The sequence below is a fragment of the Trichosurus vulpecula genome, chromosome 4 (genome assembly GCF_011100635.1).
Source record: "Trichosurus vulpecula isolate mTriVul1 chromosome 4, mTriVul1.pri, whole genome shotgun sequence".
NCBI lineage: Eukaryota > Metazoa > Chordata > Mammalia > Diprotodontia > Phalangeridae > Trichosurus > Trichosurus vulpecula.
In genome coordinates, this window is record NC_050576.1 from 190,271,472 (window position 1) to 190,286,229 (window position 14,758).

General features: G+C 47.1%; 1 protein-coding gene across 2 annotated transcripts in view; it reads left to right on the forward strand.

Moving 5' to 3' along the window:
- The window catches only part of ITGA3 (integrin subunit alpha 3), a 34,011-nt gene extending 20,516 nt beyond the window's left edge, over positions 1 to 13,495 (forward strand). Inside the window, exons 10-26 of one of the 2 annotated variants that reach the window (XM_036757776.1) lie at positions 62 to 148; positions 587 to 654; positions 1,054 to 1,190; positions 2,248 to 2,397; positions 2,774 to 2,871; positions 3,113 to 3,260; positions 3,719 to 3,787; positions 5,371 to 5,453; positions 5,567 to 5,644; positions 5,944 to 6,046; positions 6,318 to 6,494; positions 6,763 to 6,885; positions 9,735 to 9,848; positions 10,386 to 10,484; positions 11,231 to 11,356; positions 11,772 to 11,920; positions 13,065 to 13,153. In XM_036757776.1, the coding sequence (XP_036613671.1) occupies positions 62 to 148; positions 587 to 654; positions 1,054 to 1,190; positions 2,248 to 2,397; positions 2,774 to 2,871; positions 3,113 to 3,260; positions 3,719 to 3,787; positions 5,371 to 5,453; positions 5,567 to 5,644; positions 5,944 to 6,046; positions 6,318 to 6,494; positions 6,763 to 6,885; positions 9,735 to 9,848; positions 10,386 to 10,484; positions 11,231 to 11,356; positions 11,772 to 11,882 (1,771 nt within the window). In that variant the 3' untranslated portion in view covers positions 11,883 to 11,920; positions 13,065 to 13,153. Of the gene's footprint in view, positions 1 to 61; positions 149 to 586; positions 655 to 1,053; positions 1,191 to 2,247; positions 2,398 to 2,773; positions 2,872 to 3,112; positions 3,261 to 3,718; positions 3,788 to 5,370; positions 5,454 to 5,566; positions 5,645 to 5,943; positions 6,047 to 6,317; positions 6,495 to 6,762; positions 6,886 to 9,734; positions 9,849 to 10,385; positions 10,485 to 11,230; positions 11,357 to 11,771; positions 11,921 to 13,064 lie in introns of both variants that reach the window. The other variant, XM_036757775.1, reaches the window with a different exon arrangement.
- The last annotated feature ends 1,263 nt before the right edge of the window (positions 13,496 to 14,758 follow it).

Consider the following 14,758-nt stretch of genomic DNA (forward strand, 5'->3'; position numbering starts at 1 on the left):
CATGGTACAATCTGATGACCAAATGATGTTTGCCAAGATGAGACTTCCATTCCTCCCCCAGAGCCCGTCCAGTTATCAACATCCTCAACAAGACTCTGGCAGTGAGACCTACCATGCTGGATCCTACCAGCTGCACTGCCACCTCCTGGTGAGCTCCTCTCCCCTCCAGATCCTTTATGAGCCCTCCCTTCCCACAGCCCTTCCCCCAAACAGCTTTACCACTCTTGAAACCTTCTATCTTCCCCTTCCTCCCTGCCCCACCCCCCATAGAATGTAAGCTTCTAGAGGGAAGGGGATAGCTTTTCATTTTGTGTTTGTATCACTAGTACCTGGCAAAGTGCCTCACACATAGTAGGTGTTCTCTTTCTCTATTTGTGAATTAATGAAAAGAGAGACAGGGACGTTAGAGGCAGGTATTGCTGACTTCCCAATTTCACCCAGGGCCACCCTGCTTTCTGTCTTCCCAGAAAGGTTCCACCAACCTTCTTCTGGTGCCTTTCCTTTCCTTTTACCCATGACTGAGGGAGGCGGGACCCAGGGATGCTTATTGTCCTCCCCCTTGACCTCTTTCTGATGGTCCCTGTAGCATTCAGGTCGAGGTATGCTTCGCCTACAACCAAAGTGCGGGGAATCCAAGCTACAGACAAAACATCAGTGAGTGTCTTGAAATGGGGGAGGTTAAGGGGATCTGGGCATGGGGCTTGGGGGTACAGCGCAAAAAAACCCCTCTGGATTTGGAATTCGTTGAGAAGTTCGAGATCGGATTCTGCTACTTGCTAGTTTTGTGACCTTGGGTAAGTCACTTTTACCCCTCAGAGCCTCTGTTTCCGCATCCTTAAGATGGAGATAACAAGAGTTGTTTAGCCCCAGCTGGGGCACTGTGGGGTTGTTGTGAGGAGCAGAGAAGGAGGTTTATGTAAAGAGCTTTGTAAAGCAGTGTGGAAACACCAGCTGTGCGCCCTCTCTACGTGTTATACAAATATAAACTATAATTATTATTTCTTAGTCTATCACATCCCCACCCTGGTTGACCTCCCTGCTGCCTTCTCACAGCCCTGGCGTACACCCTGGAGGCAGATCGAGATCAACGCCCGCCCCGAGTCCGGTTTGCTAAGAGCCCGTCCTCTGTTTACCATGGATTGTTTTCTATGCCTGACACCCGCTGCCAAACCCTCGATCTGCTTCTGGTGGTGAGAAACGGGCGTGTGTGTGTGTGTGTGTGTGTGTGTGTGTGTGTGTGTGTGTGTCCTGTGTGTTTATGTGAAAACATTCCCATCTGAGATGATTTCAAGTAGCTGACACCATTCGAGCCAAGCAGATGACACGGATGGGTGGGTGGAGGATCAGGGGTACAGGGCATCCAAGGAAGGGGTGGCCCTCATGTTAGGGAGCTCCCTAGGTGAATAGAGCACTGGGCCCAGAATCAGAAAGCCCTGAGTTCAAATGTGCCCTCAGACACTTACTGTGGTGTGACCCTGGGCAAGTCACTTAACCTTGTTTGCCTCGGTACCCTCCGTTGCAAAATGGGAGTGATAACTGTACCCACCTCTCAGGGTTGTTGTGAGGATCAAACCAAGATATTTGTAAAGTGTTTGAACAGTGCCTGGTACAGAGAAGGTACTCAATCAATTGTTGCTTCTTTCTTTGCTTCCTTGAAGTATTCTTGGAGTGGTCAAGTTAATAGGCATTTATGAAGTTCTTACTTCACTGCTGTCTACCTCAGTTTCCTCATCTGTAAAATGGAAGTAAAGTTGTTGTGAGGATCGAATGACATCATATTTTCAAAGTGTTTTGTAAACCTTAAAAAGTGCCTTGTAAATGCTAGTACTATGATGATGATTACTTTATTAACTTTATTTATTATAAATTAATTTATTATTATATTATATATTACATAATATATTATCATTATAAATATAAATATAAAATTATAAATTAATAAATAATTAATGATTACTTTATTAGCTATTTATTTATGATGAATTGATTTTATTATATTACATATTATATAACATTATATATACGATATATTATTATAAATATAAAATTATAAATTAATAAATAATTAATGATTACTTTATTAAGTTTTATGTGCCACTTTCCTAGAGTGGAAGAGTAAGAGGATTCTGGGTTCCAGAGATGGTGTCCTCAAGGACACCATGTGGAGGTCTCTCTGGAGGAAAGATCTAATAGGGAAGGAGCTATGGGTGGAGGGGAATGATCCTCAACTTCCCTCCCCTTTTCCAGGACAGTATTCGGGACAAGCTCCGCCCCATCTCGATCTTCATGAATTACTCCTTACCAGATAAGCTTCCTGAGAGCCCACGCTTGGGACTCCATTCCCTGGATGCCTTTCCTGTCCTTAATGAGGCCCAGCCCAGAGAGAACCAAACAGAGGTCAGTTAAGTAGGCATTTTGGAGTGTACAAGGAGGAGGGCATGGGGAAAAGGCTAAGTCAGGGGAGGGACAGAGGAGCTTAGGACTTGGGAGATCAGGTGGCTGATAATGCCAGTCTGAGAAGGGGGAGGGTAATAAAATATAGTGCAGGGCTCAGGACCCTAAGTACCCTACCCCTAAGAGGCCCTCCAAGGGCTAAGGTTGGGGGAGTATCCATCATCTGTCATGGCTTATTACATATGGCTTTGGGGTCGGGGCAGCAACATTCCCCTTCTAGGACAACTATTCCCCTGACATTAGGATTTTCAGGGATCATCTTTTCCTGAAAACCTTTATCCCCCTTACTGTTTTCCCCCTCCTCTCTGCATACCTCCAGATTCAGTTCCAGAAGGAGTGTGGTAGTGACAACAAGTGCGATAGTAACTTACAGCTTCGGGCTACCTTCTTGTCTGAAAAGCAAGAGCCCATTAACAGGTGAGGGACCAGGCTGGGCCCCTGAATAGCAAGTTTGGAGGTCAGGGGACCAGACCTAGGCCTCATTGTACTGGTGGAACCTAATGGGGAAGGACCGGGCCTCCTTGGCCAAATCGAGGGCTAGGGAGATAGAATCTGATTGGCCAAGAGACACCTATGGGGTGGGCTTTGATTGGCCAAGAGGCAGCTGAAGGGTAGACGATGCCTCGTTCCCCATCCTTCTTTCCTTCTCAACCTCTAGACTCCAGTACAGTAAGGATGTCCGGAAGCTGTTCCTGAACATCATTATAACCAACATGCCCAGCAGGGACCGAGCTGGGGAGGACGCTCATGAGGCCTTGCTCACCTTAGTTTTATCTCCAGCCTTACTTTTATCCTCTGTCCGCCCTGTGAGTGTGCCCATCCCCATCCCCAGTTACTTGTTGGAACCTCCAGAGGTCTGAATGGGAGAGTAGGGATATCACCATCATGTTCATTTGCATATTGATTTGAATGCTTTGGGATTCGCTCTGTGCCTCCCCTCAACCCACACCTCCACTTCTGTTTAATGAACAATCCCCCTGTTGCCATTTGTGGTTGGGCTGGAAGAACTGGTTGAACACTACCTGAGCTGGCCCAGCATCCTTGCTGCCTTCCCCTCACTTAACCTGCAGACCTGGAATTTCTTGGATTGAAGATTCCTGAGTCATCCACTAGGGGGAGAAAGCAGCAGTTCCCTGTTTGTGTGTGTGGAAGAGGGGTGGGTGGTAGTGAGTCAGTGGTCTACCACTGAAACATATGTGGGAAAAGGATGGACCAAATCTAACTGTTCTTCTTTCCCAAATCTTTCTCCCGTCCCCATGCCAAGGCTGGACTCTGCCGGAGCAATGAGACTATCCAATGTGAGCTGGGAAACCCTTTTAAGAAGAACCAGAAGGTGAGAGATTCAGGGAGGGATACCGGCTCTAGTGTAAATCTTAAGCCTAAACAAAATGGTAGGGTAGATTCCTGTGCCTTGATCCTCCCCTTTCTTTCCATCTGCTTCTCTTTTCTCTTCCTCAGGCCTAAGCTCCCTTTGCCTTCCTGGTATTCCTGAAGCCCAAGAAGGTATCCTGGCCTAGTTGGCTTTTTCCTTCTTGCTTTGGCCCAGGAATTCATTTTGTTCTGTCCTTTTCTATTTCCTCAATGTCATAGAACCAGAGAAACAGGGAGAGACACAAGGGTGAAGAAGGAAACATGTAGCTGCACGAGATGAGAGGGATAGAGAATGGGCTGGGAAAATTCATTCAGTTCAACAAATGTCCCCCTGGCAAAGTTAGGGATGAGCATCCCCACATAGAGCCCTTGTAGGTGTCAGGTGTATGCTGACAACCGCAATAATCCTCACTCCTCTCTGATGGCTATTGGCTCATTTCCTTATTTATTCTGTGAGGCAGTCAAGGGGTATGTTCTAATATTTCCTTGTAAATTAATAGAAACACAATCTCTCCATTAGTAATTAATTCTGATCCCCCATTCCAGTTTTTTAATAAACTGGAGCAATGTCTTCCAATGTCTGTTTCTTTTTTTCTCCCTCCCTTCTCTATCCTAATTTCCTCCTCCTCTATCCCAGTTTTCCTCTCTCCCCTACTCCCTCCACCTCCCCCTCTTCCCTTCTTCCCCTCTCTCCCTCCATCTCTCTTTTTTGTCTCTGTCTCCTCCTTCTCTCTCCGTCTTTGTCTGTTGGTCCCTCCATCTTTCTCTCTTCTCCCTCCACCTTCACAGGTTTAAATAACATAACATTAATGTTACTGGCTGTGTAATTTATTACCACTATAACAAACAGTACAAAGACATATTTAAATTTTTCAACAATGTAGCATCTGCAAGAAAAAACACAGCTCAGGCAACCTTTAAGTAGAAGTTTGCAACTGCTGATGACTGTAGAGATACAAGTCAGTTCTCTCAGGATGCCGTCTCTGCAGGATAAAAGTTAGACATTTCTTCCGAAATGTTGCTTCTCATCCTCCCTGACTGTTAACTCACACAGTGTCTCAAGAAGTTCTCCTTAGTTCTTTCTCCAGGGGTCTCACAAAGTTAATCAGCCAGGACATTTAACTCTCTCCAGATGACATTTAACAGTAACTCCCCATGATTCCATTCTCTCTTAAAGATGCAGTAACTGTAGTCTCAGTGAGAGAAGCCGTTGAGACTGATGTTACATCAGGACATAGTACAGTTGGCGCTATACTAAGTGCTAAAGATATAATGAGGAAAAAAATAAATAATCCCTGCCTTAAAACACATACATTGACAGAGGATGAGGGGCACAAAGAGACAGGGGAGGGAAAAGAGACAGTCAGTGAGAGTTGAGGGTAGCAGAGGTAGAAAGTAGGTTGTGGAGGTGGGAGGGAAGAGGGACCCCCAGAAGGGTAAGGATACTGCATAAATAAATACATTCCCAGTATTATACTTTCTTTTGACCATGGGGACAGGAATTCAGAGACCTCTAACCTGTCTCATTACATCTTCCCCTCAAAGATGGACCTGCTTTTTGCCTTCGAGGTCATGGGTATCATCACCCTACAGACTCGGGACATCAAGGCTCAGTTGCAGCTTTCCACGTGAGTGGGGGTGGGGGATGGGCTAAAGATGCACCCCACCCCAACTTTTCTGTCCCTACCATGGGTGAGAAAGCCTTTTCTCTGCCATTCTCCACCCTATTATATGTCCCTAGGTCCAGTCACCAGGATAACCTAAAGCCTGTGACCTTGACGCTGAAGGTGGATTATACACTCCAGGCCTCGCTCAGCATGTGGGTAACTCCTTTTCTTGGCCCGTGTCTCCATGTATTCTGCAAGCTACACCCCCTTCCCTTAGCCTGAATCCTTCAGTTGCCCCAAGTCTCTCATCACACAAATACTGTCCCTGTGCTGTTTCCCATCCTGTTTCCTATCTCTTTTGTTCTCTCTATCCCATAGTGTCTCTCCACTTCCCTATTTTCTCCATTTCTCTTATTTATCATCTCTTTCACCTGTACCTGCTGTCCCTGTCTCCCTCTCACCTCCCCCTCCCCCAACCCACACATTCAAGCTCCTATCTGTCCCTGCATAGGGTGAATCACCGGCTACAGAGTTACTTTGGGGGAACAGTGATGGGAGAGTCAGGCATGAAAAATGTCACTGATGTGGGGAGCCCTATCACCTTGGAATTCCAGGTATGGAAAGTTTTGGGGTGAGGAGAGGTGTTGGTTCAGAAAGATGGTGGTAGGGAATAAGTTGGGCCTTTTTGGAAGAGCTGGGGTTGGTTGAGAGGTCATGGGTTAAGGAAGTAGTCATCATGAAAGACTGGCAGAGGGAATATGATGACCCAAGGATAGAAGGGCTAGTGGGGGGTGGAAATGACAGGTCTGATACTAAGGGAGAGGGGTCAATCTGGGGTGGTAGCCTTGGTACTAACATACCTCTTGGGGTCTTCTTTACTCACAGGTGGGCCCAATGGATGAGGGGCTGGCAGCTTTGGGAACTCTGGTCCTGGGGCTGGACTGGCCCTATGAAGTTAGTAATGGCAAATGGCTTCTGTACCCTACTGTCATCACCATCCGGGGCAATGGAACCCACACTTGCCAGCCACCTGGGGACCTTATCAATCCCCTCAACCTCACCGTAAGTGAATCTTTCTCCTCATCCTCCCTACCTATCTCACCTGGGATCCAGATATCACCTCTACCAATTACCAAGGTCTAGCTCTGCCCGGAAAAATGAGGCATTGAGCTTCACCTGTTGAGACTTGCCTTATTCCTTTGCTTTGGCCCAGACTGGCTCTCCTTTCTTCTCCTTTATCCTCTCTCCATCTATGTCATCTCCTTTTCTCCTTCCTTTTTTTTTCTTCCTTCCTCTGTTCCTTTTCTTCCTACCTATCTCTTTCTAACAGATTTCTATGGATGAAGCCTCTTCCCAGCGACGATGGCGAAGGGAGCTGGATGGGAGAGAATCACAGGCACCTCCTCCTATCACCCTGGCCACTGCCAAGAAGGCAGAGTCGGAGACTGTGTTGGTGAGTGTCTAGGGAAAGGGGCTAATGCTTGGTGGATTTGATGTCAACTTAGCTGGAGCCCCTTCTCCAACCCCAGAAACATGATCGGGGCTGGACAGAAATTCAGGGCGTCATAGACTTTACAGCAGAAAAGGTCTTGGAGGTGATCCAGTCTAACGTTTCATTTTAAAGAGAAGGAAAGTTATGTCAAGTCAAATCAAGTCAGCAAGTATTTATGATGTACCTACTATGTGCCAGGCATGGTGGTAAGCACTGGAGATACAAAGAAATCAGAAATAAAAAAACCATCCCTGCTCTGAAAGACCTCACAGTCTCTCATGGGGGAGACAACATGTAAATAACTATGCAAAAGCAAGATATAAACGAGATAAGTTGGATATAATTAAGAGAGGAAAGGCGGTAGCATTAAGGGGGATTGTGTAAGGCTTCTTGCAGATGGTAGGATTTTAGCTGGGACTGGAAGAAAGCCAGGGAAGCCAGGAGGCAGAGATAAGAAGGGAGAAAATTATAGGCACGGAGGACGAGAGAAAGTGCCTGGAGTCAGGAGATTGGGAAGTGCCTTGAAAGCTGATGCTGATTGGTTGAAGAGTACGTGGAGAGGAATAAGGTGTAAAAAAACTGGAAAGGTAGGTAGGGGCTGGATTAAGGTCTTGAAAAGCCAATCAGTGGATTTTTTATTTGAAACAAGTAAAGAGAAACTAAGTAACTTGTTCAGGTTCAAAGAGTGGTAGATTTAGATTCAAATATGATGTTCCTTCTACTATTATTAAGAAGATAATGGGAGAGGCCACTGGGGTTAGGGTTAGGATAATGTGGAGCAGAAGGCCTGAAAACTGAAAGGATCAGTTGAAGGAGCCAGGAGTGTTCAGTCTAGGGAAAAGAAAACTTAGAGAGGATCCAATGGCAGCCCTTAAATATTTAAGTTATTATATTTAAGTGTTTACATTATTAAAGTATTACGTAAGTTACCTTAAGTATTAAAGGTATCTAAGGTGTTTATGTATTTATGCTGTCATTTGGAAAAGGCATTAAATTCATTCTGCTTGGATCTAGAGGGTGCAATTTAGGACCACAGGGGTAGAAGATGGAGACTTGCTAAGAATTAGTTATCTGAAAATGAGAAAGGCAGTAATGGAAGGATGTATTCAAGCAGAGATGTAACTGTCTGCAATCAAAGATTCCTTCCGGACTGAAATTCTGGAATTTCGCTTGTCTTAGCTTTTATTGATTTTAGCCACAAGTCTTCCAGAAATAATTTTTGGGGGTTAAATTGAACATTATTTAATCCAACCATTTCTAATTTAGAAAGAGAAATGTCCAGAGTGACATAGTACCACCCCCACCCCACCTGTATGCCCTTGGATGTCTTGAAGGAGGTAGAAGAGTGGATATTCCTGGAGTCAGGAAGACATGAGTTCAAATCCAGCCTCAGACAATTACTAGCTTGCGACCCTGGGCAAATCACTTCACCTCTGTCTCAGTTTCTTCATCTGCAAAGTGGAAATAATTATAGCATGTATCTCCCAAGGTTGTTGTGATGATCAAACGAGATGTTTGTAAAGCACTTTGCAAATCTCAAAGGGCTATATAAATGCTAGCCACTGGTATTGTTATATCTCTGAAATAAAGTAATTGGATGTAACATTTATAAGAATCCAGAATAAGGGACAGGTTATGTTAAGGTCACAGTGTTAATTTTGCGTTAACCTTCTTCTCTACCTAGTAGAGCCAGGTCACTTAACGTTCTCCTAAGCCTACTCAATTACTCTTTTGACCGTGCCTCTTAATTGTTCTGAAGTAATCTAAAGACTCTCCTCCTAGTGATCCATACCCACGTTCTCTCTGAATGGAGAAAGGGGGACTGCCCACAATTGGGGCAGGATCATGCTTTTGATCTTGCTTTGTAGTTGTGCTAGCTTTTTTGGGGGGTGGGCCATGCATTTGGGGTTGACTTGCCCAAGGTCACACAGCTAGTAAATGTGTCAAGTGTCTGAGGCCAGATTTGAACTCAGGTCCTCCTGACTCCAGGGCTGGTGCTCTACTGACTGCGCCACCTAACTGCCCCCTTGTACTAACTTTTAGCAAATTCCTAGTCTGAGGGAGGAGATGGGGGAGAAAGAACCGAGACCCAAATGAGGGCAGTTGTTGTTAAGTCGTTTTTCAGTTGTGTCCAACTCTTCATGACCCCATTTGGGGTTTTCTTGGCAGTGATACTGGAGTGGTTTGCCGTTTCTTTCTCTGGCTTATTTGACAGATGAGGAAACTGAGGCAAACAGGGTTAAGTGACTTGCGCAGGGTCACACAGCTAGTAAGTGTCCAAGGCCAGATTTGAACTTAGGAACCATAGCTAGTAAGTATCTGAAGTCAGATTTGAACTCAGGAAGATGAGTCTTCCTTATTCCAAGTCCAGTCCAAGTCCACTGTGCTACCTGGCTGTCCAAATGAGATTGAGAATGTTTCAGATAGAGGGAGCAGGGCTGGTTGGTAGGGGTCAGGGAAAGCTTTGAGGAATGGAGTGTGGAGAGCAGGGTTGGAAAGGAAGGGAAGTTGGAACGGTACCTAGGTTGTGGTGGATTAGTCTATTCAAGCCTCTTCTCCATTATATCCACTTTCATTTTCATTTTTTTGTCTTTAGTGACTAATTAGGTGTTTGATACATAGTAGGCACTTAATAAATGCATATTGGATGAATCAGTAAATGGATATGGAGGTACGGAGGCCTGCTTGTCTGGCTTGAGCACATATGATTATACTAGGTAGATAGAATAAGGATCATGAAGGGAATGTCTATGGAAGGAGGACTGAGTTACTTGGAGAAGATTCCCTCATTCATTCTCTGCTCAATCCAGTCCTGTGCCAATGGTCGAGCTCACTGTGTGTGGATTGAGTGCTTGATTCCTGATGTCTCAGTACCCTCTACCATGACGGTGCAGGCGCGAGTGTGGAACAGCACCTTTATCGAGGTTAGTGATCATCTTAGGTGGGGTAGAAGAGTCCAAGCTCCAGTGCCACCCCCCCATCTTAGGCATTTTGGGGAGATAAGAGGGAAAGAATGAACTAGTCTCACCAGGCATGTCCTAGCAGGGCACCGTCATCCTGGCCCAACCATTACTGAAGCCTGATTATCTGCATTTGGCTCCCTCTGGGTGATTGCCATGCTACTGTGTGTAATGGTATAGCAAGTGTGTATGAATTTTAGTTCACATGTATCTGGATAATTTTGTCTGTGTGTGTGAGATGTCTTTGATGTTTCTGGATTCAGTCAGTGTGCCTGTGAGCAGGGCGGGAACAGACTAGAGAAACATTGGGGTGAACAGAAGGAAGGTTGTTGGTCAGTCTGTGGAGATAGGCCATGGACCCAAGCATACAAGAACCCTCTCTCCTGAATCTGCCGTGTGGTTGTGTCTTTGTCAAGCTGTCCAGACCTAAGGGTTCTGATTGGGGTGGGGGAGGGGTCATGAGGAACACTGGCTCTTACTTCACCCTGCCTTCTATTGCAGGATTACAGTGATTTTGACAGGGTCAGAGTGGAGGGTTGGGCCACACTCTTCCTCCGAACCAACATCCCCAGCATCAATATGGATAACAAGACGACGCTGGTGAGTCACAAACAGGAATAAAAGGGCTTGCTTACTTTCACTTATTGACTGCTTACTCACAGAAGGCTTTATTTATATGGTATTTTCCAAAGCCCTCCCATATCCATTATCTCGGCAATCTCGGCTATTCTGCTCCTGGTCTCTGCCTGTTGAGGAATGCAGGGCAGATGACATCATTCTTAATGTACAAATTAAGAAATCGAGGCCCAGCAAGGTAAATGACTTGCACAAAGCTAGATAGTATTAATGGTCAGAAGAAGAACCTAGCATTCTAATTCCCAATCTAAGGTTCTTTTCCTTACACCAGACTCAAAAGGTTAAGACAGGGGTGGACTCGAGGCCACATTTGGCCCTTAAGGACCAAAGTTCCCCACCCCCGGGTTAAGATAAGGCAGTACGAATTAACTTTAACTACAAGTCAGACACCGGAATCTTCTCATTTGTGTGTGTATGTGCTAGAGGCAGAAATTGAGGTTGGGGCAAGAGGGGGCCACGAGGGTCTTGTACATGGGAGAGATTCTTCTCCAGTTGTGGGATCATGGGGATGGACAGACTGATCTTTGCAGGTCAAACAGGAATTTTTCCTTGGCCTCCAGGCGCCCCCTTCTGGGAGACAGCCAAACTGCAGAGCCCCATGGCTCAGGTCTGGGAAGAAAAGAATGGGGGTAGGGAGGGGAGGGAAGGTAAGGAGTCCTGCTAAATAGCCCTTCTCTCTTCCTCTGTCCGTGCTCATTCACCCATGCTAGTTTTCTGTGGACATTGACTCAGAGCTGACAGAGGAGCTTCCTGCTGAGATCGAGCTCTGGCTGGTCCTGGTGTCTGTGGGAGCTGGGCTCTTACTGTTGGGGCTGATCATCCTCTTGCTTTGGAAGGTAGGCCCCCCACTCCACATCCATCCCCCTCCCTGCTCATTCCATCCCCTCAAGGTTCCCTTCCCCCTCCTTTCTCCCTTTCCTACTCCCTTCTTCCCCATCTCCCTACCCTCCCTATTTCTTTCTAGTCCCTACCTTAGATATGGCCTTGGTACCATCAGTGAAGGTAAAAGCTCTTGTCAGGGGCTACAGTTCAGAGTTGGAGAAGAGGAGCTAAGGAGTCCACAGACTCTAGCTCCAGTTGTATCCCTATGACCACCACAGGCCTAGTGATGGCATCCAGGTCTCCCAAGCCCCTCCTGGCCCGAGGAATGGGACCTAAGTGTCCCATCCTCCAACACTCCCCTCACCCTCTCAGCTGGGGACACATCCAGGCCCACCCCACCCCTTGACTCTTCATCGCCCTCCTCCACAGTGTGGCTTCTTCAAACGAGCTAGCACTCGGGCCCTGTATGAAGCCAAAGGGCAAAAGGCGGAGATGAAGAGCCAACCTTCTGAGACGGAGAGGCTGACCGATGACTACTGAGGGGAGACCCATCCCTTCCCACCCCACACACACCCCGGGTAAATTCTTTTAAAACTAACAAAACCCAAATCAAGAGAACCCTCTTCCTCTCAGATCCCTACAGTCTTTGTAGGCCTCAGTCTGTCCTGTCTTCTCTTCCTCTGATTCCCTCTTCACATCACACTCTTCCAAGGTGTCTTCAGATTTCCCCTCTTCACCTTGGCTCTAGATACTCACTTTGCGAAGAGAAAGGACTTTGATGGCCTAGCGGAAGACTATAAAAACACAAATCCAGGGTTCCTTTCCCCTATTCTGCATACCCATCCCACTCCCCTTGCCCCTAAAGGGGGCTGGCTTGTCTCCTTCCAAGTTTCACAGCTTCCTTCCAAACCAGAGAAGTGGGATCAGGCAGAGGCCCTGAGCAGAAGCTCTTTATCTTTTAGAAATGGCAAAAAGACTGTGAGTAGGTCTTTTCCTAACAGCCTTCTCCAGTTCTGAAACAAATTTCTCAGCCCATCTTGGTCCCTTCCCCCAAGGCCCAAAGCCAAGTGGGATCCCTGGAGGAGGCAGAGAATTATTGGATATATTTCTTGCTGGATAATCCTGTGCTTTTAAAAGAACCTCCCTGGGGCCATATATGTAGGAATTAGTATTATTTTGCATTTTCCTTCAATTGCCCTGCTCGGCATTGCTAGGATCTCTTTTCTGACTGACCCCTTCCTTTCTCCCTGCAACACTCCCACCTAAGAACCTCCATTTCTGTCCTTCCATCTCTACTTTCCTTCTGTTCCATTCTGCTTATATCTTTCACTTCCTTTTCCTCTTTATCCAGCAGGTCCCCTGCTAAGGGAGGGGGAGGCGGGGGTTGGAGGTATGCAATTTTGGGTTGTGGGGAGGGAGGTCTCTGATTTTCAAGAATTCCTGACTTGGTGAATGGAGCAGAGGGAACTGTCTGGAAGGGCCCTGGAAAAGCTGGTACCAAAGGCTAAACCATATTTTCTTTGGGGAGAGGGAAGTAGAGAGAGGGGGGAATTCTATTGGAAGACTGGGTAGGGAAGGGCAAGGACATACTCCTCTTGGAAGCACATCTGGTCTGCTAGCTTGAAACAGCTGGATGACTGGGTACTAACATTCCTTATTTTCTCTCTTCCCTCCTTGGGGACTTTCTACTTTCTCTCCATTCCCTCCTGACAACCTATACAGTGTGATTTCTTCAAACGGACCCATTATTACCGGATCATGCCAAAGTACCATGCTGTGCGAATACGGGAGGAGGAGAGGTACCCACCCCCAGAGGGCACACTGCCCCCCAAGAAGCACTGGGTCACCAACTGGCAGGATCGGGACCGATACTACTGATATTTTCTTAAGCTTCCATCTGTGCCTATCTCCACTACCCACTTCCCCAAATCCAGCCCCTTTCCATTCTATTTATCCTAAGTTATGCCTCCTGCTGCCTGCAGGGGGCAGCACTTGGTCCTTGGCACCTTTGGGTCCAGGATTCTTTTCCCTATCTCCACCCCAACTATGGCCAGGGAAGTGCCTTCCCTTACCTTCCTAAACATAATCCCTTGGCTGCATTCGTTTTCTCTCTCTCTCTCTCTCCTATCTCTCTCTCTCTCTCTCTCTCTCTCTCTCTCTCTCTCTCTCTCTCTCTCTCTCTCTCTCTCTCTCTCTCTCCCTCTCCCTCTCTCTCTTTCCCCCTCTCTCTCTCCCTCTCCCCTCTTCCCCTCCCTTTCTCCCTCTTCCCCTCTCCCCCTCCCTTTCTCCCTCTTTCCCTCTCTCCTCCTTCTCCCTCCCTACACACACACACACACACACACACACACACACACACACACACACGCTGATTACTCATTCCTCCCTCCCCTAGGCTTCATTTTCTGGCTTTTAGGTGAGGAGGCCCTGTAGACACTTGCTATGGCCATGTTCCCACTACCACTTGTCCCTGCATACCTGTGATCCCATGTACATGTTCAAGGGATTTACTTGCATACATGTGACCATGCGTGGAATATCCCAGTCTTTGCTGGTGCCAAAACCTGGATGTCCCTCCCCATTCTCTTCCTGCCCCCTCCAAACCTTGCTTAACCCCCTGACTCCCTGGGGTCAGGAAGAATGAAAACCCCCAAGTCTTATGGGGAAAGAATCACTCTTGACATTCACACTGGACCTAATTTGAGCCATAGCCACTGGATTGACTCTTCTTGGGGGGCGATGATGACTGCTCAAGTTGGGCCAGGGATGACCCCCATCTAAGGCCACTGGCCATTCACAGACAGCGAAAGAGAAACTTCTGAGGTGGGGAGGAAGTTGACAGGTCTTTGACCATCTGAAAGAACTTCCTCTCAAAGGCTCCTGCCATTCTCCCTCTTGGTCACAGACTGAACCTGCAGAGAATGTAGCATTCAACAGGAAGGTTAGAAACAAGATTGCTGCCTGACAATGGTCACTATTCAGGGTGAAAGATATAAAAGGAGGTGGCGTTGATGTAATCAGATCAGAAAGACTTGGAAGAAAGAAGGGGGATTGGCAAGGGGGGCTGGGTATGAGATGGAAATGGCCATCACTTCTCCCCCCCACCTCTTGGCCTCACTAGGGGTGGAAAAGGGAGAATGGCAGTGATCATCCCTGGCTCCTAGCAGGGCAAATGGGGGAGAAAGGTGAGCTGAGAGAAACAGACGACTGGATGAATGTAGAGTAGGGCCTGGGGCTTTGGAAACAAGGCCTTGCCCTCCCCCAGCTGGACCTCTCTCTCCACCACTACTCTCCACGACAGCTGCTTCTCCATTCTTCCCTTATACTCCCCCCACCCAACCCCTCACCATGAAGAAGTGGTCTGAGACCACTGGGGAGAGTATGGTTCCTGGAGGTCAAAGTCCTGATTATCAGCGCTG